We start from the raw sequence: 26,281 nt of genomic DNA on the forward strand, positions 1-26,281 counted from the left end.
CCTTTCCCTTCCTTCCTCTTCCACTTCCTCTTCCCTTCTTCTTCCTCTTCTCCTGTTCATTTCCCTTCCCCTTCCTTCCCCTTCCTCGTCTCCTTCTCTCCTTCTACCCCATCTCCTTCCCCTTCCTCTTCCTCTTCTCCTGTTCATTTCCCTTTCCCTTCCTTCCTCTTCCCCTTCCTCGTCTCCTTCTCTCCTTCTTCCCCATCTCCTTCCCCTTCCTCTTCCTCTTCTCCTGTTCATTTCCCTTTCCCTTCCTTCCTCTTCCCCTTCCTCGTCTCCTTCTCTCCTTCTTCCCCATCTCCTTCCTCTTCCTCTTCTTCTTCCTTTCTCCTTCTCTCCTACTCATTTCCCTTTCCCTTCCTTCCTCTTTCCCTTCCTCTTCCTCTTCTTCTTCTCCTTTTTTTTCCTACTCATTTCCCTTTCCCTTCCTTCCCCTTCCCCTTCCCCTTCCTCGTCCCCTTCTCTCCTTCTTCCCCATCTCCTTCCCCTTCCTCTTCCTCTTCTCCTGTTCATTTCCCTTTCCCTTCCTTCCTCTTCCCCTTCCTCGTCTCCTTCTCTCCTTCTTTCCCATCTCCTTCCTCTTCCTCTTCTTCTTCCTTTCTCCTTCTCTCCTACTCATTTCCCTTTCCCTTCCTTCCTCTTTCCCTTCCTCTTCCTCTTCTTCTTCTCCTTTCTCTTCTCCTACTCATTTCCCTTTCCCTTCCTTCCTCTTCCACTTCCTCTTCCCTTCTTCTTCCTCTTCTCCTGTTCATTTCCCTTTCCCTTCCTTCCCCTTCCTCGTCTCCTTCTCTCCTTCTTCCCCATCTCCTTCCCCTTCCTCTTCCTCTTCTCCTGTTCATTTCCCTTTCCCTTCCTTCCTCTTCCCCTTCCTCGTCTCCTTCTCTCCTTCTTCCCCATCTCCTTCCTTTTCCTCTTCTTCTTCCTTTCTCCTTCTCTCCTACTCATTTCCCTTCCCCTTTCTTCCTCTTTCCCTTCCTCTTCCTCTTCTTCTTCTCCTTTCTCTTCTCCTACTCATTTCCCTTTCCCTTCCTTCCTCTTCCACTTCCTCGTCTCCTTCTCTCCTTCTTCCCCATCTCCTTCTCCTTCCTCTTCCTCTTCTCCTGTTCATTTCCCCTTCCCCTTCCCCTTCATATCCTCAATAGGAGGCCTTGAGAAGCCAAGACAACCAAGCCAAGAAAATGGCAGACTGTGCAATTTGTGTGCGTTTCTGCAAAAACATTATTTGGACAAAATATTTGTTTTTGAGGTATTTTGGGTTGTCATATTTTTTGGTTCTGGTTTTAAAAAGAGGGAAAATATTTTGCACCTAAAATAATGTGGAAGAGAGTTTTGTGCAACACCCCATTTTCTGCATAGAAGACTATATATATATATATATATATATATATATATATATATATATATAGTGTGTGTATATATATATATATATATATATGGAGCAAAGTTTATTCTTTGAAACTGGATTTCCTCTCTATCTGCTCCTGGCAGAGGCAATAGGTTTGAAATGTTTCGTCTCTACATAAAAGAATTAAACAAGCCCAGATTTCCCTCCCTGCAAGCTATAAATGGGGATCTTAGATAAGGAACCAAGGGGTGATCCCAGTAAAAGATAACAGCCTGTTATCCAAGTTTGTCTCTAAATGTAACACACAGCTTCAGACCGAGACTAACTTTGCATCACTTTCATATCCATGAGAATTGAAAATATTCTTGTTAAAATGATTTTTAAAAAGCGTATTTCTGAGCATTGAGAAACCCTGATGCGAGGGATCCTGGACGGGTGAGAATCTTCACAATTCAGCGCTTAAACGGCACAGTTTTTGCGTGTGGTTATTTTGCACAGAAAACAGCGTTTTGGGCACAGGAAAGAGCATTTGCGGCACAAAAAGTCATATTTATATGCAGAAATATTATTATTATTTCTTTTGTGAAGAATAACCTTCGCAGGGTATTATTTCCTGCACAGAAAAATGCTACAGTTAGGACATTCCATGCAAAATTCGGACATAGTGGAGTTGCATCAAAAATAGGGTTCTGGGCCCAGGAAACAGCTTTTTCTGCATGGAAAATAATATTCCTGCTTGGAAATACTACTTTCCATGTAGAAAGTGGAAGAAATGCTAAAAACAGGCTGTTACACAGAGGTGGCCCAAGAAATGTTGCTGCCCGAGTCGAAGCATTAAGCACTTTGGCACCACTTTAACTGCCATGGCGCTGTCCGATGCAATCCTGGGATCTGTAGTTTGTTGCGGCACCGGAGCTCTCTGACAGAGAAGGCTGAGCACCTTCCCGAATGACAAATCCCACAGTTCCATAGCACTGACCTATGGAACCGAGTTCGAGTGGTACCAAAGTGCATTATTTCTGCAGTGCCCAAGTTAAGAGCAGCAAAAGCATTTTGCTAAATGAGGCTGAAAATCCCCAAAGTGCCTCTCTCTACTGGTCTGATTACAAAAGTACAACAAAACAAGAAGGAAGGAAGGAAGGAAGGAAGGAAGGAAGGAAGGAAGGAAGGAGGAACAATTTGTTTTCCTTTGACGCCCTGAGAATCCGGACTGCTTTTGCAAAATTGTGCAATGGTAGTATTGTGCAAAATTGTGCAATGATAGCATTGAGATTATATTTCGGATGTTACAAGAAGTGTGTTGGACGAAAAGTGACACGCATGCGCACCTGCCATGACTGCAGCCTTTGTGGAAACAAGGGCAATAAAACGGATGCGGTTGGCTTTTTCTATTTGGAGCGGCAAAGTAACTTGCAACGTAACTTCAAAGCGACTGTGCAAAGTTATATCCAAAAACCCAGTACAGAATTAATGCATTTTGACGCTGCTTTAACTGACGTTGTCTCCATGCTATGAAATCCTGAGTAGTTTTGTGTGGTATTTAGCCATCTCTCTAGTGCCGCAACAACCCAGTGTGGCAGAAGCCCAGGAATGGTTGATTCTGTTCTTCCCTTTTCATTTGCTGTTGTTGTGCGTCTATATGTTGTTTCCCAACTTATGGCGATAACTTATAGGGTTATCATGGGGTTTTCTTGGCAAGTTTCTTCAGAGGGTGGTTGCCATTGCCATGGCATTTTGGATGTTACAAGAAGTGTGTTAGGCGAAAAGTGACACGCATGCGCACCTGCCATGACTGCAACCTTTGTGGAAACAAGGGCAATAAAGAGAGAGTGTGACTTCCCTAAGGTCACCCAATGGGTTTACATGGCAGAGCCAGGATTCAGATCATCCACATGAAGCCACTGCTTGGCGCAATTGGAGACAACCAGCTGGTGTTTGCTTGGAGGTGACCGAGTTCATGCCCTGCCTCACCTGAGTTCATTCCCGACACCCCACGCCACCCAGATGGGCATTGCCAGGGCACACCTTTTTTACTACAAGCCAACGATTGGACCAGGAGGGATGTGGTGGCACTTGAAAGGAAGCCAGTTAAGCCAAGGTATGTAAGAAAAGCGCCCACAAGTCTGACTCAGGATCGCCATGCAATACATGCCATGACTAAAGACCTACTGATGAACACCAGGGAGGTTCACCTAAGGATGTGCGGGGATGGATTTTATCCTTCTTGTTGCTTTTTTGCAAGCTCATAGAATCATAGAGTCATAGAGTCATAGAATCATAAAGTCATAGAATCATAGCATCGTAGAGTCCAACCCCATTCTTCTGCCATGCAGGAACTCTCAATCAAAGCATCCCTAACAGATGGCCATCCAGTCTATGTTTAAAGACCTCTAAGGAGGGAGATTCCACCAAAATCTCTGAGGAAGGAGTGTGTTCCTCTGTCGAACAGCCCTTACTCTCAGGAAGTTCCTCCAAATGTTGAGCTGGAATCTCTTTTCCTGCAGTTTGCATCCATTGCTCCATTGGGTCCTGTTCTCTGGAGCAGCAGAAAACAAGCTTGCTCCCTCCTCAATATAACATCCATTCAAGTATTTAAACAGGGCTATCATATCACCTCTGAACCGTCTTCTCCAGGCTAAACATCCCCAGTTCCCTAAGGCATTCCTCATAGGGCTTCATGGTTTCCAGACCCTTTACCATTTTAGTCGTCCTCCTTTGGACACATGGCTCCACTTTCTCAATGTCCTTTTTAAACTGTGGTGCCCAGAACTGGACACAATATTCCAGGTGGGGCCTGATCAGAGCAGAATAGAGTGTCACTATTACTTCTCTTGATCTAGACACTATACTTCTACTGATGCAGCTTAAAATTGCATTGGCCTTTTTAGCTGCCACATCACACTGTTGACTCATGTTCAATTTGAGGTCTACTTGGCCTCCCAGATCCTTTCACACGGATAAGTCTCTCGTTCAGCCTGGTGTCCCCCATCCTACATCTTCTCTTATTTAAGGCTCATGTAACTTGGCCTCGAGTCGTGGGGAAAAAATACTGTATATACTCATGTATAAGTCTAGAAATTTAGGTCAAAAAATTGACCCAAAACACCTGAGTTGACGTATCCATGGGTCAATGTAAGTACTGTATCTTAACTCTTATTTATAAGAAGGAACCATTCCCTGGTGAAAAGCAAGAGTATAATATGTGAAGCACCGACCCCCTCTACTCTCTCACCAACCCAGTCTTAAGAGTGGGCACAAGGAGTTATGTCTGCTGGGATTTTGTAAGTTCTTAGACATTGTTTTGCTTCGCTTCATCCTTCAGATCCTTTGCTACATGCCCCTAAGTTTTACCCTCGACTTATCCACGGTTCATAGCAAAATCCATAGTTCTGGCCACAAAACTTGCCCTCGATTTACACATCAGGTCGACGTATAGAGTATGTATGAATCTTGAGTCATGAAAAAATATACTCTTATCTTCTTTGGCATCGTGGTTTGAGTGTCGGATTATGACTCTGAAGACCTGGGTTCGATTCCCCGGTCGGCCACGAAACCCCATGATACTTTTGCCTTAACATCACCATAAGTTGGAAAGCATGGCATAGGCAGGATACAGTCTGCCCAAAAAGGGTGGTCTGCCGCTGCCTCCTTTTCCGCCGGTGGGAAGCCGCAGCGGATAAACCGCATGGCTTCTCGCCAGCAGAAAAAGAACCCACAAAAAGCAAGCATGATGCAACGTGCGGACACTATGCGTCCGTCACGTCGTAATGGCGGCACCCATGTAGACAGGGCACCGCCATTTTGACGCTGGCACGACGTGCTAGAGTTGTGGGGCATGCAGTGGTGCCGCCCTCACGCAACCCTAGCACAAATCCAGGCCAGCACAAAGCGCCAGTCTGAATAGCACCATAGTTAGGTTTTTGTGGGTTTTCCGGGCTCTGTGACCATGTTCTAGAAGAGTTTTAATCCTGACATTTCGCCACCATCTGTGGCTGGCATCTTCAGAGATCTTCCGTCCTGCACCCTCAGAACATCTGGGCAGCAACTACTTAGGGTTCCCGGGGCGAGACTTGTCTCTACTACCAGGAGGACTTTTTCCATCGCCACCCCGGCCCTTTGGAACACGCTGCCCACAGAGCTCCGCTCAGCTACCTCCCTGGCCCAATTCAGACGGGATCTTAAGACCTTCCTGTTCAGGACTGCATTCCCTGAATAAGGTCCTATAGGCCTCCCCCCGCCGCACTGGCAACGGGATTGGCTAACCTGGGGCCTTTTGTTTTTATGTCCTGTAATATTGTCATGATGTACGATTTTAACATGTATGTTTATTGTGTTTTAATTGCTGTGAACCGCCCTGATCTGATGGAAGGGCGGTATACAAATAAAAATTTTATTTATTTATTTATTATTATCTTCAGATTTCACTGAAGATGCCAGCCACAGATGTTGACAAAACATCAGGAAGAAACTCTTCTAGAACATGGCCACATAGCCTAAACACCCCACAAAAAACTATGGATGCCGGCCATGAAAGCCTTCAACTTCACATGGCATAGTTGTTTGACCATGGGACTATGACTTTGGGGACCAGGGTTTGATTCCCCGTTTGGTCATGAAACCCACTGGGCAAGACACACACTCTCTTGCCAAGAAAACCCAGTGATATTAGGGTCGCCATAAGTCAGAAGCCAGACAACAACAGTCTTCTTTGGCAGATGACGAGAAGAACGAAGGAGATGCGGATGAGCTTTTGCTAATATTCAGTCCAAGGTAGTAATAATAATCCAGCTTTCCAGCTGCAAAGGCAATGCCATGGTTATGCATCGGAGTAGTAATTTGCCCCACCTCTCTGCATCTTTATCATGCCTTTGCAATGAGTAACCTGGGATAACCTGTGTCAAACCAGGTTTCCCTGCACCACTGCCATTGGCACAGGATGTTGGCATTTGCACCTTCTCGCTAGTAAACAAACATCCGTGCATGGATCTGGAGACACACGGCCAAAAATAAAGCAATCACATGACCCAAGGTCTCCTTCAGTTACTACTCTCTCGACAGCCCCGGCTATATTGACTTTGTTCCCCAATCTTAGGAAAGATCTTGCTTAGTCAACATCTCTTTATCAAACTCCATCTGGCTTCCTGTTGCAACAAGACGCTGCAACCGGCTCAGACATCATCAAGGGCTCTCCGGTTTCCAACAATGTGCTTCTGGACTCGCTAGAAAACTTGCAGCCACGGGAGAAAACACAGATCCGGACCTTCCAGCCAGGTGCTTTCGAGAGAATCATGGAGCTCAGCTATACTTTCTTCATGATCCTTTTAGAAATACTCGTCCTGCCCTTCGCTCTGCTGCTAGCTTGGGCCATTTATTGTGACCTCTCCAAGTCAGAGATCCCTCCTGGGATTGATCAACCCATGAAGCTCCGTGTTCTTCACTGGCTTCTCATCCTCTCTTCAGCTCTGGTGAGTTCATCACATTTGTCCCCTCTCCTTGCATTTTATGCATTTTATAGCACACCAGGGTTTTATATTGTGCGAAAGGAATCGTTTGCAATGCAAGTCAATGGGAAAGAAGAGCAACAAAGAGCGTATTTGTTCGTCTGTTGGAAAGGTGGAATCATGCTTTAGATCAGAGTTTTAGGTTACCTCCTGGAACACCTGGGGATTCTGGGAGCTGCAGTCCACAAAAGGAGCTTCCCAAAGCTGTGGTATAGATGTAGGTGGGAAATGGGAGATGCATTTGGTTTGCTTAAAAGAATGTACACTTTAATATTCAGTGGGCCCTTGGTATCCAATGGGGTTCAGTTCCAGGACCCCTCCATAGATATCAAAATCCATGGATGCTCCAGTCGCATTAAATACAATGGCATAATGAAATGGCAAGATCAAGATTTTCCTTTGGGAATAGCAAGCTGTGGATGTTTGAATCTGTAGATATGGATATGTGTGTGTGTATATATATATGGATATATGGACATATGGACATATATACACTTTCCTTTATAAAAAGAACAAGGTGCAGAATGCTGGTGTAAGTGTATTTGTGAAAATAATTGCTAAGCAAGCGAATGTTTGTAAGGGTAATCCAGAGTGTTACTCCAGTGCAGGGGACTTTACCCCTCTGCCCTCTCGCCCAAATCCCTTGTTATTTGCACTGGGAGGAATGATTCCATGTGTATCCATAGGGACCAAAAGTATCTCAAAGCCTGCGTTCCCCTACAGAAGCCATTGAACATTTTTGACCAGCGTTGGAATGTCCATGTTCAATTCAAGATTTCCAAAGGAGAAGGTTGAGCCTTCGGTGTCAGAGAGCTCCGGTGTCAAACTGTCACCAGCAAAACCCGGCCTTCGAAAATGGTATTTGGAAGCCACACCAAAAGCTGCTCCAAAGCAAAGCAAGATGTTTCGAACAGCGTCTAAAATGAATACAACTAGACGATACCAAAATACTCCTTTACCCTTGTTGTTTGTCTTCATGTCTTTCCTGACATACGGCAACCCCAAAGTGACCTATTGTAGGGCTTTCCTGGCAAGTTTCTTCAGAAGGTGGTTGCCACTGGCATCTTCTGAGGCTGAGAGAGTGTGACTTCCCCAAGGCCCTGTCTGCTTGGGCCAAATAAAATGGCCTCCCACTGTCCTTTTAGCAAGGAGTCCAGATGACACAGGGCCCAATCCTGGAGTCTGGTGTAAACGTCCCAGATGACTCCAGGTCCATTCAGCACCAAACCCAGGGTAAACCTCTCTTGAAAGAGAGTAAAATAAGTCCCTGCTTGCTCTGGCTATTCCTGGAAGATCTGGAGTCCTCTATTCTGATGCCAAACAGCCCAGTGTGGTGCCCACTTTGGCCACGATGGCAGCGCATTATTTTCTCTGAGGTCAGAATGAGGTGCCCAGCCAAGTAACCAATGTGGGACTCCTCATTCTGACCCCAGAAGCGAATGACACAGTGCCACCATAATGGGAAGTCATAGTGCCACTCTATTCTGCTCTGGCCAGGCCCCACTTGGAATGCTGTGTCCAGTTCTGGGCACCACAATTCAAAAGGGATGTTGAGAAACTGGAGCCATGTGTCCAAAGGAGGGCAACTGAAATGGTGAAGGGTCTGGAAACCATGAAGCCTTATGAGGAAAGACTCAGGGAGCTGGGGATGTTTAGCCTGGAGAAGAGAAGGTTAAGAGATGATATGAGAGCCCTGTTTAAATACTTGAAGGGATGCCATATTGAGGAGGGAGCAAGCTTGTTTTCTGCTGCTCCAGAGAACAGGATCCAGAGCAATGGATGCAAACTACAGGAAAAGAGATTCCAGCTCAACATTCGGAGGAACTTCCTGAGAGTAAGGGCTGTTTTGACAGTGGAACACACTCCTTCCTCTGAGATTTTGGTGGAGTCTCCTTCCTTGGAGGTCTTTAAGCAGAGGCTGGATGGCCATCTGTCAATGGGGATGCTTGGATTGGGAGTTCCTGCATGGCAGAAGATGGTTAGACTGGATGGCCCTTGCGGTCTCTTCCAACTCTAGGATTCTATGATTCTATGATTCTACGTGTGCAAACAGCTGCCTGGCATCAGAATGGAGGGCCTAGGTCGTGGGAGGTGGTTAAGGCAGCTCCGAGACCAAGGTATCTGGAGTATCCTGGCCCATGCAGACATCACCCAAGACTACTTTTTGCATCACCACAGAGAAGCGGGACAGATCCCCGGGGGACTGAAAGATATGGGAAAACATTTGCATGTGCTACTTGATCTAAAACTGGGAAAATTGAAATGCAGCAATTGAAAACAAGATTAAGCATTTCAAAGAAGGAATGCCGGGGGTAGTAATTTGCATCAAAGTTAAGTTCGGAAGCACCCCTACTTTGCATGGTGTGTCTAGAGGCAGGCTCCGACAGGCCTCCCTGAGCGGGTGTTCGGCATGTTCTCTACTCTTGCATACTGTTCCTACAGATGTATCGATTTTCCCAGTTGTTTACAAGCCCATTGGCAATACCTGGCATGCATAGAGAGAGATGCTGATTTCAAAGGGCATGGATGTGCAAGCAGATCATAATGAGAAATGTCACGTGTGGTTCATCCCCGTGTCTTGGAATCAGAAGTTTCCCATGCTATTTGTTGGATTCCATCAGGGATAATCCAGAGCTCACTCACCTACGCAACAAGACTGGTGTCAAGGATTGTGAAAGAACATGGAAGGTTGGCTAGGAAGCTCGGTTGGTTCTTCTTATGAACTGAACCAGTGGGCAACTCCTGCCCCTCCAGATGTTTCTCATCTTCTTCTCATGTTGCTCAAAATCACCCAGTGAGTTTCCATGGTGGAGCGAGGATTTGAACCCTGGTCTCCCAGTGTCCTGGTCCAACACTCAAACCACGACACCATGCTGGCTTACAAAACGTCTCTCATTTGTTGTAGTGGTGGAGGTGGTGGTTACATTCCTTCAAGTCAACCCTGGCTTTTGGCAACCCAACTGTATGATTTCTATTACCAGGATTTATTCAGACATTTGCCATTGCTTTCCTTTTAGATTGAGACAGTTAAGCTTGTCGCACGGCACTTAGAGGAACAAGAACGGAACGGAACGGAACGGAACGGAACGGGGGGAAACATATGTTACCGCATGGAAGAATGCTGTCAATGCTGCTGGGGGTTCCCAAGTCATTCCCCAGGTGTTCCTGGCAGCCAATTCTGAAGGGCAATTTTGAACTATTCTTCAAAATCGGCTGCCATGGAACAGCCGGGGAACGGCTTGGGAGCTCCTGGCAGCATTGACGGCATTCCCCCATGCGGTAATACACATTTCCCCCCGTTCTGTTCCCTTCTGTTCATGTTCCTCCAAATGCTGTGTGATAAACTTAAGTGAATTAGGACCCTATTGCATGGGGTTAAAACCCCGGCTCACCATTCCCAAATTCAGTGCTAATTCGGGAGGCAGCTGGGTCCTATCAGACAGAAATCGCTGCCGAATCGTCGCCGGATCCATCTGTAAGCCACTTCGGTGGCCATTTTTAGAAGCCGGAAGCGTCCATCTTGAAAATGAGGCCAGCTGGACACGGCTTCAACACAAGCTGCATTGGGGCTTGATCTGGGTGGTGAGTTTGGTGGACCATCGCCTCCCCAAAATAGTATTCTACGGTGAACTCGCCACGGGTCAAGAGCGTAAGAGGGGCGCCCCAAAGAAGAGATACAAGGACTCCCTGAAACAACATCTCAGGCTTGGCCAGATAGATCACCAACAATGGTCCTCCCTGGCCTCGCATCGGGAGGCATGGAGACGCACTATCCATGACGCTGCAGCCTTCTTCGAAAGCTCACGCCGAACGAGCCTCAAAGAGAAACGACAACGCAGAAAGAACCATAACCTGGAAACATCACCCAAGGAGACTTTCTGCTGTGCTTTCTGCAACCGGAACTGTTTATCCCGAATTGGCCTTTTTAGTCACCAACGCGCTGCTTGTACAAAACGTGGGATGAGTCCTTCCTGAATCTTCATTCGCGAAGCAAAGCCAGAGAGATGTATGATAGGACCTGGCTCCCTCCCGAATTAGCACTGAATGTGGGAATGGTAAGCCAAGGTAAGATAAGTTCCTTACTCAAAGTCACCCAGTTGGTTTCCATGGCTGAGTGTCCTGGAGTTTAACATTCAAATTGCTACACCATGCTGACTCTCTAAGCATGATATAGGCTCTTGAATTGCCTACATCAGGCTCTAAATGGATTGACGTCTCCCTCCCTTTTCTTTTTGTATATGCAGGGAAAGATTCTGGAAAACCTTTGCCTCTGCTCTGAGATACACTTCATCCGCTACACCCAAGAAGGGAAGAAAATGGGGGAAGATCCCAAACTCAGCATCCAAGACCTCACTTTTGAAGACATCCCTGTGAGGGTTTACCAGCCAAGAGGAGCAACCGGGGACCAAAGGAGGAGAGGAGTCATCTTCTTCCATGGAGGAGGATGGATGTTTGGGAGCATCAGTAAGTCACAAATTATGCGGTCGTGGATATATGGATATATGGATATATATACACTTTCCTTTATAAAAAGAACAAGGTGCAGAATGCCGGTGTAAGCGTATCTGTGAAAATAACTGCTAAGGAAACGAATGTTTGTAAGGGAAATCCAGAGTGTTACTCCAGTGCAGGGGACTTTACCCCTCTGCCCTCTCACCCAAATCCCTTGTTATTTGCACTGGGAGGAATGATGCCATTTGCATCCATAGGGACAGAAAGTATCTCAAAGCCTGCGTTCCCATATGGAAGCCATCAGTAAGTCATTTTTACAAAACCAGGTAGATGCTTTATATAAGGAGTTGAAAGCTTATGAATGCTCTGGTAGGGATGGGGAAAATGACATTTCCTACACGGACAATGCAGTTTCCTGTGTCGAAAATGCTGTGATGGGCCACTCTGTTTGCACCAGAAACATGTGAGTTTATCGCACAGGCCCTGGAAGGGGCTTGTCACATTACGAAAGGGAGTGGGATGGGAACGGGAGGCGGCATAGAACGCATCTTACCACACAGGAGAACGCTTCCGCCACAGGAAATTCCCATTCCGTTCTAGATGTATTCCCCAGGGGCTGATTTTCGGGAACGGTTTAGAAGCGTTCCCAAAAACTAGCCCCTGGGGAACGCATCCAGAACGGAATGGAAACTTCTGGCAGCGGTGGTGACATTCTCCTGTGCCGTAAGATGCGTTCTATGCCACCTCCCGTTCCCATCCTACTCCATTCCGCCCCCTTCCCACCCCCTTCCATTCTGTGCCAAGCCCCTTCCCCAGGTCCCACAGTTATATTTACACTCACCTAGGACTTTGCTGTAAAAGAGATGTGAAAGCCATGTAATCATAGAATCGTAGAGTTGGGAGAGACCCCAAGGGCCGTCCAGTCCAGCCCCCTTCTGCCATGCAGGAACTCTCAATCCAAGGTTTTTTGTGTGTTTTTCAGGCTATGTGGCCATGTTCTAGCAGAAAGAAACTCTGCTAGAACATGGCCACATAGCCCGAAAAACTCACAAAAAACTATGGATGCCGGCCATGAAAGCCTTCGACTTTACATTCTCAATCCAAGGATCCCCATTGACAGATGGCCATGGCGGAATAGAACAGGGATACCACCCATTTTACTGCATACGGGGAACACTGCGAGAATGCCACCAATGCCACCGGAGGTCCCCATTCCATTCCGCATCCGTCCCACAGAGGCCGATTTTCAAGAACTGTTCAGAACAGAATAGGGACTTCCAGCAGCATCAGCGGCATTCTCACAGTGTTCTCCCATGCGGTAAAATGGGTGATATCCCCGTCCCAGTCCCTTCCTGCCCCCTTCCATTCTGTTCCATGCTGGGCCCGTTCCCTCGGTCCCATGCATTAAGTTCCCGGGTCCAGTAGTGCTTATTCCCTACCAAATGGGTTTAGGATTGATGTGACCCTAACCTAAACATCTGGTGCCTATAGCCATCCTTTTGTGCTAACATGTCCAACGGAGAGATGTGCATTTTCTTGTGAAGATTTGGCCAGTTCTCAGAACTGGACAGTGACCTGTATTTTTCTCTTTAATGGGGGTAGAGATGGGGGGAAATACAGAGGAAAAAAGACACAATGAAACTCGCCATTTCTTACCATTGATGCACACAGCCCCTTCCCAGGATGCTTCCTCAGCATTTCGTCTCAGACACAGTCAGCCTTCCATACCTATGGATTTTTTATCCACAGATTCAAACATCTATGGATTGAAAACATTCCGATAAATATACATTCCAAAAAGCAAACCGTGATTTTTCCATTTTATATAAGGGACACCATTTTGTGATGCCATTGTCTTTAATGGGACTTGAGCATCCACGGGTTTTGGTGTCCATGCGGAGTCCTGGAACTAAACCTCAGAGGATACCAAGGGCCCGCTGTATGTCCATCTAGCCTTTCTGGTAATATGTTATATTCTTCTAACATGACCACGCATACCTTTTCAGATTCCTATGATCATGTTTGCCGGTACATCGCCAAAGAAAGTGATTCAGTGATTGTGTCCGTTGGGTAAGTAAACAGAGCCTAAGGCCATGTCTGCATGGACCAAATAACATGGCATTCTCTCATCTTCATCATGAACAGTCTGGACGACATAGGACCCAATCCCCGATTCTGGTGCAAACTGTTCAGATGATGTACAGCCAGTTGAGCACCAAACCCATAGTATACCACCCTTAACATGGATTAAATAGACTCACCTTTTGCTCCAGATCTTCCCTGAAGATCCAGAGCCCTCCAGAGTGACACTGGGTGGCTATTTGCAAAGCATGCCACTGTGCCACCTGCCACCACTGTCACTGGCATGAATTGTACCCTCTTGCTTTTATTTCTTTAATTTTTTAATGGTATTTTATCTTTTTTTAAAGAGTAGTTTGAATGCATTCATCTTAGGTATATTTTGGTTGCATTGTGGTTTTTTTAAAACAGTAAGCAGCCTTGAGATAGATAGATAGATAGATAGATAGATAGATAGATAGATAGATAGATAGAGGTTTTGTGGTCTCTAGAGGTCATTGGTTGCATGCAATCTACTCTCAATGTAGTTGGCATGGTGTCCTTTGCTCCATGCTCAAAAGATCCATTTCTGGCAGCATTCTTGGCTTGGAAGCCAAGCTGTTGTGGCAGATAATCAAATGGTTTCCAACAGCAATGTGGAGCATGCCAAGCCCTAACCCTTGTGTAAGTGGGTTTGTTTTCATGCTTGGCTCACTCCTTCTCTTTGACTCGCAGCAGCTGTTTCTCAAGAGCTAGGATCAAGTGTATTTCATTGCAGGGATGGGTGTGAATTGCATTTCAGTTCCTCTTTGGCAATAGTTTGCCAGAATTTGCAAATTTGGCCCGGATGGATAGCTTGGCAAATCAATCTTGTTCACAGTTACTGCTGCTACGCCAAGTATCCCCCATCCAACAAGTGTGCATTCAGGTTTTGTGGCCTAAATGTAGAGTTGTGCATTTGTCTTATCAGTTTGAATCTTAGGCCTGGGACAGACAGGCCAAAAGAAGTGTGCCGCCACAGATACTAGGGTTCCGGAGCACGCAGCAACCGCATGCTCTGGAACCCTAGCATGGCGGCGGCCATCTTGACGTAAGCAACGCACAGCATACAGACGTTGCTGCACATTGCTTATGTCACTGGCGTGCCAATGGTGCACTCATGAAGTTCGCCAGGCGGCACAAAAAGAACCCAATATTTCCGGGTTCATTTTACTCCGGAGGGACGCCGCATGGTTTGGCTGCTGTGGTGATCCTCCGGAAGGAAAACCGGCACTTCCAGCTCACAGTTTCAGGGTGGTATGTACCACATTTTAATGATGAGACCAAGCAATGCTTGAAGAACCGCATGCTGAACTTTGGACAGAAAAGATCTGATTTTGTCTGAAGGACAAGAATACACGATTGCCTGAATCCTATTGCTGATCCCAATTAATGGAGAAGATCCACTGGATTAATGGGATTTACCTATGTGTTAACTAAGCTTTCAAACTTTGTTTAAGGGGGCCACTCTAGTTGAGGTTAATGAACAGTGTTAAGGATTTTCATGGTTACATGGCTTTCAAAGGGACATCAGGCTTAAAGAGAATGCCCAATAATATGGGGGCCACTACAGAAAAGACTCTGTCTTTAGTCCCTATTAAAAACCAGGTGACCTGGAGAAACATCCCATGAATGGCTTTTTGTGGGTGTTTTGGGCTATGTGACCATGTTCTACAAGAGTTTATTCCTGACGTTTCGCCAGCATCTTCTGAAGATGCCATCCACAGATGCTTGTGAAATGTCAGGAATAAACTCTTCTAGAACATGGCCACAGAGCCCGAAAAACCCACAAAAAACTATGGATGCCGGCCATGAAAGCCTTCGACTTCACATCCCATGAATGGGTGGGAAGGTTCATCTAGGAGGGTTATTCATTGGCGTCTCCCTTTCGATATTCCAGATATCATTTGGCACCTGAGCAGAAGTATCCATCCCAATTTAAGGACTGCCTGACGGCCACCGTGCATTTTATGAAGACCGCAGAAGACTATGGCGTGGATCCTGCCCACATTGTAATCAGCGGCGACAGCGTCGGAGGGAACTTAGCGGCGTCCGTTTGCCAGAATTTAGCCAACAGATCTGATTTCACAAAGCCCTTTGCTCAGATTTTGATCTACCCCGGCCTCCAGGCGATCGACTTCAACTTGCCTTCCTACCAGCAAAACCGCTCTGTCCCCATCTTGTACCGGGAGCACGTCGTCACCACCGCCTTGAAATATCTCAACAAGGACCTGTCTGTGACGGAAAGCGTTATGCGGGGATGCCACGTCCCCAGCGACGTCAAAAGGAGATTCGGGAAATGGATCAACTCGGAGAACATCCCCAAGGAATTTAAGGTCAGAGGCTACAAACCGTATTCCACCTCCTCATTCTTGGATGATGTCTATGAAGTGGTGAAGCAAGCCTTGGAGACGACCTTCTCGCCACTTATGGCGGAAGACGCTGTGGTTTCTCAGCTCCCCACGACGTGCATCATAACCTGCGAGTACGACGTTCTCAGGGATGATGGCATTCTTTACAAGAAGCGCCTAGAGGACAACGGAGTCCCCGTCACATGGTGCCATATTGAAAATGGCTTCCACGGGGTGATAAACCTGTTTGATGGGTTGTTGGCGTTTCCTTCAGGCAAAAAGGGAATGGACAGCATTGTAACATTTCTAAAAGGTTTATGAGAATCTTTGGGGTGTTGTGTTATTGTGATACCAATACCTTTTTGTCTTCTTGCAAGTCCACCATATATGAAAAAAGAAGCCTTCCATATCTTGACAACCCCAACATTGGTTTGAAACATCTGGGACATTTTGGGCAGCTTATTTGGAGTTAGACACCATCCGTGCATCATCAGGTTTACTTTTAAATCGCTGCACAATGTAAATTTCAGACCACATACCCCCCCTCTCCATTACATCCATATGAACATTATGCCCAAAATTTAGGGCCCACCTTATCATATACTCTTTTACAGGCTCAACTTCTGTCTCTAGTTTCAGAAGCCATTCATACCCTTTTTAAAAAACATGTTCGCCATCTTTACACGACTCTAAATAAAACTCATTTTCTCTAACCTCTAAGGCTGCATTTCTCTTGTCTGGATTAAATGTGTCCGTGGTGTTTATCGCATGCGTTTTTCAGCCCAATCCGGGCACGGGACAATATTGGGCCAGAATGGGGGAAACCAGGTTTTACCGCGCATGAAATTGATGCTGCATTGCTGCCCGACCATCACCCAATAAAACCCGTTTCCCCCTGTTCCAGCCCAATAGCATCCGGTGCCCGGATCGGGCTGAAAAGTGCATGCGATAAACTCCCTTAAGTTGCTTTAAAGCAAATCAGTTCAGATCTTTGCCTTCCATAAAAAGACTCTGACCAGGCTTGTCCAGCTTCTCTCTTCACAGAACTGGGTAAAGCAAAAAATGAAATACACAGATATAAGGTAGGTAACACCTGACATGACAATAATACATGAGAAAGAGATCTGGGGGTCTGAAGCTGTGGTCCAAATACTTGTGGTCCAAGTACCAGGTCCATGGAGGGACTCTGAGGGTTGAAAGGCATGGAGAACGGAAAGGTCCCAAGGAGGACAGAGGTTTCATCACAACCTCTCCAGCACCCAAATGTAGAACTGGATGCAATTTGCAATCTAAATCCATACATTTTTTCAGTCCATGGGCAGATGTGTACAAAAATCCAGTCACTCGAAAAATGCATACCCAGAAAGCATTTGACAGTTTAAGCAGAACTGCCTTGGGGTGCATCTGCACTGCAGAAATAACACAGCTTGGCACTGCTTTAATTGCCATGGGCCAATGCTATGGAATCCTGGGATTTGTAGTTTGGGGAGGGACCAGGGCTTCTCATCTGGAGAGCTCTAGTCCACTGCCCTGAGCTGCAGCTCACAAATTGCCATGAGAAAAATGACATATTAGGTCCAAATACTGGGAAGTGTAGTTTACAGCAGCGAGGCAAAGCCCTCCAGGACTGCATCTGCACTACAGAAATAATGTGGTTTGCACCGTTTAACTGCTTGTGACTCAGTGCTAAGGAATCTTGGGATTTGTAACTTGTTGTTGCACCAAAGCTCTCTGACAGAGAAGGCCAAATCTCTCACAAGAACAACACATTCCAATCATTCCGTAGCATTGAGCCACGGTGGTTAAAGTGGTATCAAGCTGCATTATTTCTGCAGTGCAGCCGCAAGCTGGGAATCTGGAAACGTTTGTGAGCTCAGGCCTGCAGTTCCATGGCAAGCCTCTGCCTATTGAACAACTCGGCCACCAAGGGCATAAGGATCTTAGAGGTAATTTGATATCTGCATAGGCAACGCCTCTCTGTGTTATGACTTATGAGGCATGGCTAAGTGTCGGTTTAAGATCCCCATAAGTCAGTGTGGTTTTTCACCAGCCTGTGGGAGGAGATTAGGGAAAGGTTTCTCGCATGTGCTGGCAACCTGGATTCCACCGTCGCCTGAGACAAACAGGAAATAAAATCAATCCAGGAGCCAAGGGCAGAAAGAGACCTTCTTCCAAACCGCAGCGAAATGGGGTTCCTCTACGTCTTCCTGGCCTTAGTCTTGGCTGCCTTCCTTGCAGCTGTGGTCTTGCTAGTGGTGGGAAGCATTTACTTTGACGCCTGCAACTCCGAGGTCCCTCCTGGTGTGGAACAGCCGGCAAAGCTCCGGATTATTCATGCCACTCTGGTTGGGACGTCCATCCTGGTAAGTCGGTTGCACTTCCGTCGGTGCGGAAGTCGGAAATGAAACCCCGGTTACTTTTATCCCAGGATTTTGTTGCACTTCCGTTTTAGCCGGCTCATATGTTGTCATGTGCCTTCATGCCGTTTCCGACTTCGGTATCTCATGGGGTCTTCAGAATCTGTCGGGGATGCTTTGATTGTGAGTTCCTGCATGGCAAAATGGGGTTGGACTGGATGGCCCTTGAGGTCTCTTCCAACTCTACGAGTCTATGATTCTAAATGAGATTGTCTATGCTTCATACAAAAACACTGGCAGTTGGATTGGCAGGAAAAGTTGTTGGCTGAGCAGGCTTCTTTCTGGAGGTTATTGGCTTTGATCACTAAGTCTACATTGACTGTGGAGGAGCTATATGTTTAATTATTCCCTATGTGTTTAATTATTTCTGTTTTTACTATTTGAATTTTAACATGTTGCTTTGGGGATCCGAGAGCAGAAAAGGAAATCCAGTCGCTATCCTCCAGGAGCAAAAATATTTTGCAGCCGAATCCAGCTGCAGTAAAGGAAGTAAAGAGAGGACAAATTGAGGAGAGAAGAGGAGAGGGCATGGTGTTTAAACCTTCTACTCCACATTCCTCCTAATCTCCTCCTCAACACCACCTTGACTAAGTTCCAAGTACATATTTGCTAGACCTGAAATGCAAACACGTTGCAAAGTCCGCAACGATGGGGGGAAATAACTTGGAAACAGTTTCCAGAGTCTTCCTGGTTGTATGAATGGGGATGCCTTCCATCTTCACCTTGTCTGAATCCGGGCTTCACCAAAGGCCCCTTAAATGTGCCAAGCATGTGGGCATCAGGTTAGGTCTCACTGGGGCTAGAATTCACAACTGCAGTCATGAATGCATAACTTAGAGTTATGCGTCTGTAACTGATTCACAGCCACAATGTCAGAGACTGGGACACAGTGCAATGCATTCAAGCTCCAGGAAAAGAGATTCCACCTAAACCAGTGATGTCCAAACTCTGGCCTTCCAGGTGTTTTGGACTTCAGCTCCCAGAATTCCAGACTATTGGCCAAAGGGGCTGGGGCTTCTGGGAGATGAAGTCCAAAACACCTGGAGGACCAGAGTTTGGACATCACCGACCTAACATTAGGAAGAGCGTCCTGATGGTAAGAGCGATTTGATAGTGGAATGCATTTCCTTGGAGTGTGATGGAGTCTCCTTCTTTGGAAGTTTTTAAACACAGGCTGGATGGACATCTGTCACAGGAAATACGAATGGGTTTAGACTGGGTGGCCCTTGGAGTCTCTTCCAACTTTATCATTTATCACACGAAGGAGATGGGGAGTTTATCCCATGGATATCCCAGGAAAATGGCGTAATTACGGGTAACAATTTCATGCAACGTCGCACAAAACCCGCCATTAAAGTGGTCGCAGAGAAGCATTAATGTGCATCTTTTGACATTCAGGATTTCAGCGACAATGCATTTCTGATATCACTGTTATTTGCACAATTGCGTGTGACAGTCACCCGTGCAATTACTCACCATTTCCGCCTTATTTGCGGGATGCTTTAAATGTGCTTTAATCTCTCTTTAATGTTGAAGTTAACCCCAGTGTGATAAACTCCTATGATCCTATGATTCTACATATCTATGACTGCGGCAATGATGTGTAGCAATCACAAAACTGTCCCCATCCTTCCTTCCCAGGCATCAGCCACTGTCAATAACGGCTCTGTTTTCCTGTCGATCAGGATGCAGTTCAGCCATTTATATTTCTATGCGCGTGATCTCTGCTGTCACGAGAAATTGCGATAGGGATCCTGGTTCTGATCGTTGTACCAGAGAAACCTCAATCTATTGAACCCCGATCAACAGGAGAATAGACCTCCATCGCTCACAAAGCCCTGTGAGAAAAGGATGGACCAGGAGACACTTCTTAGTGAAGTATACTTAACTTGGACCAAGATGATAAATAATGCAAACAATGGATGCATGAAGTGCATTGGTCCATGAGCTGAAAGAATGAAAAGCTCTAGCAAATCACATATGCTTGACTTAAATCTAGAACCATGTGGCCTAAATTCTGTTGCTGCTCCCGACTTGAGTAAACCACTGAACCAATGCAGTTCACATGCATACAAACCTAGCCGCTTCCCAATATGGATTCCAAAAGCTGGAAAACAGGGATCCCATTTTTTACTCATGTAGAATCAGCATGGTATAGTGCAGCGGTGGCAAACTTGTGGTACGTGTGCCAGAGAGGGCAGTCAGAGCCCTCTCTGTGGGCACACGTGGCGTTGCGTTCGCCAGAGTTCATTACTAGAAAGCCAGAGAAACGTGGCACTTTGCCATTAATAAGTGGGATTGGGGTTGCAGTTTGGGCACTCGGTTTCTAAAAGGTTAGCCATCACTGGTATAGTGGTTTGAGCATTGGGCTACGACTCTGAAGATGACTCTGGAGATGTTTTGTGGGTTTTGGGGGCTATGTGGCCATGTTCTGGAAGAGTTTCTTCCTGACGTTTCGCCAGCATCAGTAGCTGGCATCTTTCTCTGGAGATGCCCACCAGAGCATGGCCACATAGCCCGAAAAACCCACAAAAAACTATGGATGCCAGCCATGAAAACCTTCAACTTCACATTGACTCTGGAGACCTGGGTTCGATTTCCCATTCAGCCGCTGCAGGCAAAATATGATGCATAGGCTTGTAGCCTTGCAAAGACCCGGAGCAATGGATGCAAACTGCAGGAAAAGAGATTCCACCTCAACATTAGGAGGAACTTCCTGACAGTAAGGGCTGTGCGACAGTGGAACAAACTCCCTTGGAGTGTAGTGGAGTCTCCTTCCTTGGAGGTCTTCAAACGGAGGCTGGATGGCCATCTGTCGGGGATGCTTTGATCTGGTCTCTTCCAACTCTATGATTCTATGATTCTATAATTCTATGATTAAATACAGTCCAGATTTTGAAGGAATTGCCTGTGTTTCCAACAACGGAAGGGAAAAAATTACTGCCTTGTGTAGGTTTTTATTTCTATCCCACTTCTCTGTTACAAACAATCGGAGCAGCTTATACTTAAAATTATAACGATGCATTGTACAGTGAGCCCGCACCATACGCGGATGCACTATATGCGGCTTTCAGCATATGCTGAATGTTGCTAGATAGCCTGCGGGAGCGCATGGGGTGCAAGGGGAAGCGCATCCCATTGAGAATAATGGGGCACGTGCCCATGGTGTGTGTGCGCCGCTGCGCCACCATGCCACCATGCTTCATTATTTTCAATGGATCACCGCATTAAAAAGGGTGCACTGTATAAATGAACCATTCTTCCCTCCTCCCCTTAAAATGAGAATTAAACATTGTTTATTAGACTCTCTAAAAATTAAAAACCATACATTTCCCCCAATTTTCCCATCTTCCCCAAATACCTCCCGGCCAGCGATGGGAAGGTGGCCTTTACCTGCATCAAACCTCCCTCCACCACCATCTTCAATTCAAATCAACGTCCCAAGAAAGATGACCTTCCATCATCACATGTCTTCCTCCAAAATGTATATACGCATCCTTGTCTGATAAATATGACTGTGACTTTCCTGAGCTTGAGTTTCCGGGACTTTTGCTTAGCCTGATCAAACTGTCACGGCAATGTTGGTGTGTGTCTCTCTGTGTGTAGTTTGTGACAAATGTCCCAAATGCATCCTCGGCCATTAGCTAATAAAAACATCAATGTGACTGTTTTTCCCCCCACTTCTCCTCCCTCCAACTCAAAAGGGAAGGATTTTGGAGAACCTACACATCAGTACCCAAATCCGGTTTGTGCGGTTTGTGCGGAACGGATGGAAGCCGAGGAGGAAAGATGCCGTGCTCTTCTTCAAGGATGTGAAGTTTAAGCATGTGCCTGTCCGGATTTATCAGCCCAAAGCACCCTCTGCTGGCCAAAGGAAAGGCGTCCTGTATTTTCACGGTGGCGGCTTTGTGTTCGGAAGCATCCGTGAGTTGCATCAGATCTTAATCTCCTTCATAATCTTCCTGACCTGTCAAGCATAATCCTTCCCTTTGTCCCGGTGCAATTTCATTGGGATTGCCATGGTTTTAAAAATAACAACTGGCATCCTTTTAGTCAACTACAACTTTGTAAGCGAGACTTAGGACATTTGTGTTCTCGCTTCCAATGCTGGCACCATTGCTATGTCTGCAAATGACCCCTGGCAGGTTGAGTAATGTAGGATTACATGACCATCTCCCTCCTGCCAGTGAGGGACACTTTGAGAGGGGAAAATTAGGATTCCTGGCCTATTCCGATCATTGGTTGGAGGGGACTGACCGCTTCATTCTGCAGCACAGACTTCCATCATTCCAGATGTTGATGTTGATGTGTGCCTTCATGTAGTTTCTGACTTATGGAGACCCTAAGGCAAACCTCTCATGGGGTTTTCTTGGCAAGATTTGTCCAAAGGAGGCTTGCCATTGCCTTCCTCGGAGTGTAGTTGAGTCTCTTTCCTTGGACGTCTTTAAACAGAGGACGGCCATCTGTCAGTGGTGTTGCTTTGATTGAGAGTTCCTGCATGGCAGAAGGGGTTGGGCTGGATGGCCCTTGCGGTCTCGTCTAACTCTGTGATTCTATAGCAGGGTACAGACCGCCCAAACAGGGTGGTCTGCCCGTGCCTTGTTTTGCTGCACGAGGAAGCTGCAGTGGACAAACTATGCGGCTTCCTTGCGCACACTCGTGACATCACAATGGCATTGTGACATGACGCTAAGCTTCTGTTGCATCATAATGGGCGCATCTGTACAGGGCACTGCCATTTTCACGCCCTCGTCACATGCGAGGGGCGAGGGGCGTCTGGCAGCGCCACCCCTCACATGTGACAACAGCGCCCATTGCACCCATCTGTCCCAGGCCTAAGATAACATACGATCTGCTGAAGGTCATCCAATGGGTTTCATGGTCGAGCAGAGAATCAAACCTGGGTCTCCAGACCCAACACTCAACCCACTACGCCACATTGGAGAGGTATGGGGTCAGATTTTAAAAGGTGCACATACCCCAATCTCCTCTCGTTCGTTCCCTCCATTCATTGATAACACAGCTCTGGATATGTTTATGTTTCAGGAACCCACGAAAATATCTGCCGCTACATTGCCCGAGAAAGTGAATCGGTGGTTGTGTCTGTGGAGTAAGTCGTACCAAACGCCTTTCGAAGTTTTGCAACGCTTCATTTCTCAGACCTTGGCAGGTGCAGCTTGGCGTCAGTTCCCTTGCCAGTCATACAAAGCGGACTCAGAGACCCGAATCCTGTCGCTCGTCTCAACAGGAGTAGACTCATTGAATCCATGTGATTTCAATACGTTTTGAATAGAAAAGGGAAGAATATTCATAGGTTGAAAAAATGGATTTCTTGGCAGTCAGAAACCCAGTTGGGAAGAATAACAGACCAGTGAGAGTGTTATATTTGATCCCGGTATTCAAACATATCGCACAGTCTAGAGGATGAATTATTCTGTAGAGAAAACACACATTGCCTGGCATTCTGCTTGGGACTTACATCTTCCAAAATGGCCTTACATGCATGCAAAATTTCAACCAAGTAGTTTTTTCAGTGTGGTGTAGTAGTTTGAGGCCTGGACTAGATTCTGGAGATCAGGGTCTGATTCCCCGCTCAGCCACTGGATTACCGAGTTGCATACTCTCAGCCCCAGAAAACTCTGTGATACGTTTCCCAGTGATCCGCCTCTGAACCCCATCTAAAAGTACTTATATGCAAGTAAGCTGCACTGATGAGCCAATGTGTTGTAGCAGTTTGAGCATTGTGCGCATGTCCAGAACTACACTGGATCCTTCCGCCGCTTTGTTTCAGGAGATGGAGAGCAGGGCCTTGTGGCAGCATGCGGTCCCTCTAGGATTGCTACCACACTGTAGAATTAATGCAGTTCGCCACTGCTCTAACTGCTATGTCTCAGTGCTACGAATCTTGGTATTTGTAGTTTGTTGTGGCACAGGAGGTCCCTGAAAGAGAAGGCTAAGTATCTCACAAAGCTACAAATGGCAGAATCCCATAGCCTTGAGCCATGGCAGTTGAAGCAGTGTAAAGGTGCATTCATTCTGTAGCGTACATGCATCCCACGACTCTGGAAGACCAGGATTCACATCCCTACTCAGACATGAAAACTCACATCTGTGTCCTTGGGCAAGTTATGCTCTCCCGGCCTCAACAGGAGGCAATGGCAAACCCTCTCTGAACACATCTTGCCAAGAAAAGCCCAGGATAGGGTCGCCATAAGTCAGGAAAAGACTTGAAGGTACCCAACAACAAAGATGCATGGGCGCATTTGTAAATCACTAACAGCCTGTTGGCCCAAGAGAATGTAACATGCAAAGGTGGAAGATAATATGGTGTCAGGTTGTGTTTCTACTTTTCACTGGTATTTTCTTTTTGGTTTTAGGTACCGCTTAGCGCCTGAGCACACCTATCCGGCCCCGCTGAACGACTGCCTTGCAGCTGCCACTCACTTCCTCAAGGCGGCCGACGACTATGGTGTGGATCGTACCCGCATCATTGTTGCTGGCGACAGTGCCGGGGGTCACCTTGCTGCCATGGTTTGCCAAACCTTAGCGGTTAGGCCAGGCCTCCCCAAAGTCCGAGCTCAGATCCTCCTCTATCCGGGTCTCCAGGCTGTGGATTTCAACCTACCTTCCTACCAGCAGAACCGAGCCGTCCCCATTTTGTTCCGGGAACGATCCGCCTTTTACATGTTGCAACACCTGAACGGAAACGCTGCCCATCTGGAAGAGGTGCTGGAAGGTTCTCACGTTCCTGTGGGCTTAAGGTTAAAGTACCGACAATGGCTGAGCGCGGACAATATTCCCAAAGAGTTTAAGACCAGGGGCTACAAGCCTTTTGTTCCCATTGGCTGCGAAGATGATGTCTATGAGGCTCTGAAGATCCTGAGCTCCCCTGAATGCTCACCACTCCTAGCAGAAGATGCGCTCCTTCGCCGTCTCCCAGAGACATTCATTTTAACCTGTGAATATGATGTCCTGAGGGATGATGGGTTGCTCTACAAGAAAAGACTGGAGGACAATGGCATCACAGTCACTTGGCACCACCTTTCCAATGGATTCCATGGAGTTTTAAGCTTCTTTGATGGACTCTGGTTGCATTTCCCCTCTGGGAAAAAAGGGATGGATGCGATCGTCAACTTCGTCCGAAATTTATAGCAAAGGAAGGCCATAATCCTTCATAGAGGCTGTGATGATGCGTAACTTTACAACTGGGCTGCATCGCTGACATGCTACACAACCATGTCAGTGAACTGCAGCAATGTGCAATAGGCTGAACCCATTAAAATGTGATGTTTAAACATTACAGTAGAAAGTGGAATCAACAAATATTCGAGAGTGGTGTGCAGCTAAGTTGTTTCATGCTAATGGCAGCACGATTTTCTGTTGATGGTTTAAGTAATGTAGAAGATGAAAGGGCATCCTTAACAAACTAATCCTAAGAATGTGAAGTCGGAGGCTTTCGTGGCTGGCATCCATAGGTTTTTGAGGGTTTTTCGGGGTCTGTGGCCATGTTCTGGAAGAGTTTATTCCTGATGCTTCACCAGCATCTTCTCTGAAGATGCCAAAGCCACAGATGCCGGCAAAACGTCAGAAATAAACTCTTCTAGAACATGGTCACAGAGCCCAAAAAACCCCACAAAAACTATAATCCTAAGAACCCCAAGGGCCTGAACTCCAGAATTGCAAAAGTAAAAGTAAAATGTAATGAAAATAAAAAAGCATAGAACAGGGAGGCAGGTTTCAGGAGGAATGCAAAAGGAACCAAGATGGCCGAAGCAGTTGCATTATTGCGGAGATGCTGCAAATAACAGCTGTTCTCAAAACGGTATGTTCCATTTGTATTAACGAATGCAATTGGGGTGAGAAATTAAATAAAGCACATAAATAAATAAATAAATACCACATTTAAAAATGAGAGGCCCAGAAGATGACTAGTCCATGCTAGAAGCACCTCTAAAAGTCCTCTGGAGATCTCTGCAGATGGTGCCATTGCTGTGCATGTGAAGGTAGACACTATCTAGATGCGTTCTCCAAAGATGCCAGCCACAGATGTTAGTGAAGCGTCAGGAATAAACTCTTCTAGAACATGGCCACAGAGCCCCCAAAACCCACAACAAACTA

General features: G+C 46.5%; 2 protein-coding genes across 2 annotated transcripts; both read left to right on the forward strand.

The window, feature by feature from the left end:
* The first annotated feature begins 6,633 nt into the window (after positions 1 to 6,633).
* On the forward strand, positions 6,634 to 16,423 carry LOC149307837 (arylacetamide deacetylase-like 4). The gene is made up of 4 exons (XM_089536959.1): positions 6,634 to 6,810; positions 11,091 to 11,310; positions 13,305 to 13,368; positions 15,296 to 16,423. The coding sequence occupies exons 1-4, from the start codon at positions 6,634 to 6,636 to the stop codon at positions 16,065 to 16,067; spliced, it is 1,233 nt and encodes a 410-aa protein (XP_089393085.1). The 3' UTR covers positions 16,068 to 16,423.
* A 1,419-nt stretch (positions 16,424 to 17,842) lies between these two features.
* Positions 17,843 to 25,470, forward strand: LOC149307838 (arylacetamide deacetylase-like 3). Its single transcript, XM_089536960.1, has 4 exons — positions 17,843 to 18,109; positions 21,868 to 22,087; positions 23,210 to 23,273; positions 24,541 to 25,470. Exons 1-4 carry the CDS (start codon positions 17,933 to 17,935, stop codon positions 25,313 to 25,315), a joined length of 1,236 nt encoding a protein of 411 aa, XP_089393086.1. The 5' UTR covers positions 17,843 to 17,932; the 3' UTR covers positions 25,316 to 25,470.
* Positions 25,471 to 26,281: the final 811 nt, after the last annotated feature.

This window comes from Sceloporus occidentalis, unplaced genomic scaffold (genome assembly GCF_023333645.1).
Source record: "Sceloporus occidentalis isolate IW3139 unplaced genomic scaffold, rSceOcc1.0.p SCAF_8, whole genome shotgun sequence".
Classification (NCBI taxonomy): domain Eukaryota; kingdom Metazoa; phylum Chordata; class Lepidosauria; order Squamata; family Phrynosomatidae; genus Sceloporus; species Sceloporus occidentalis.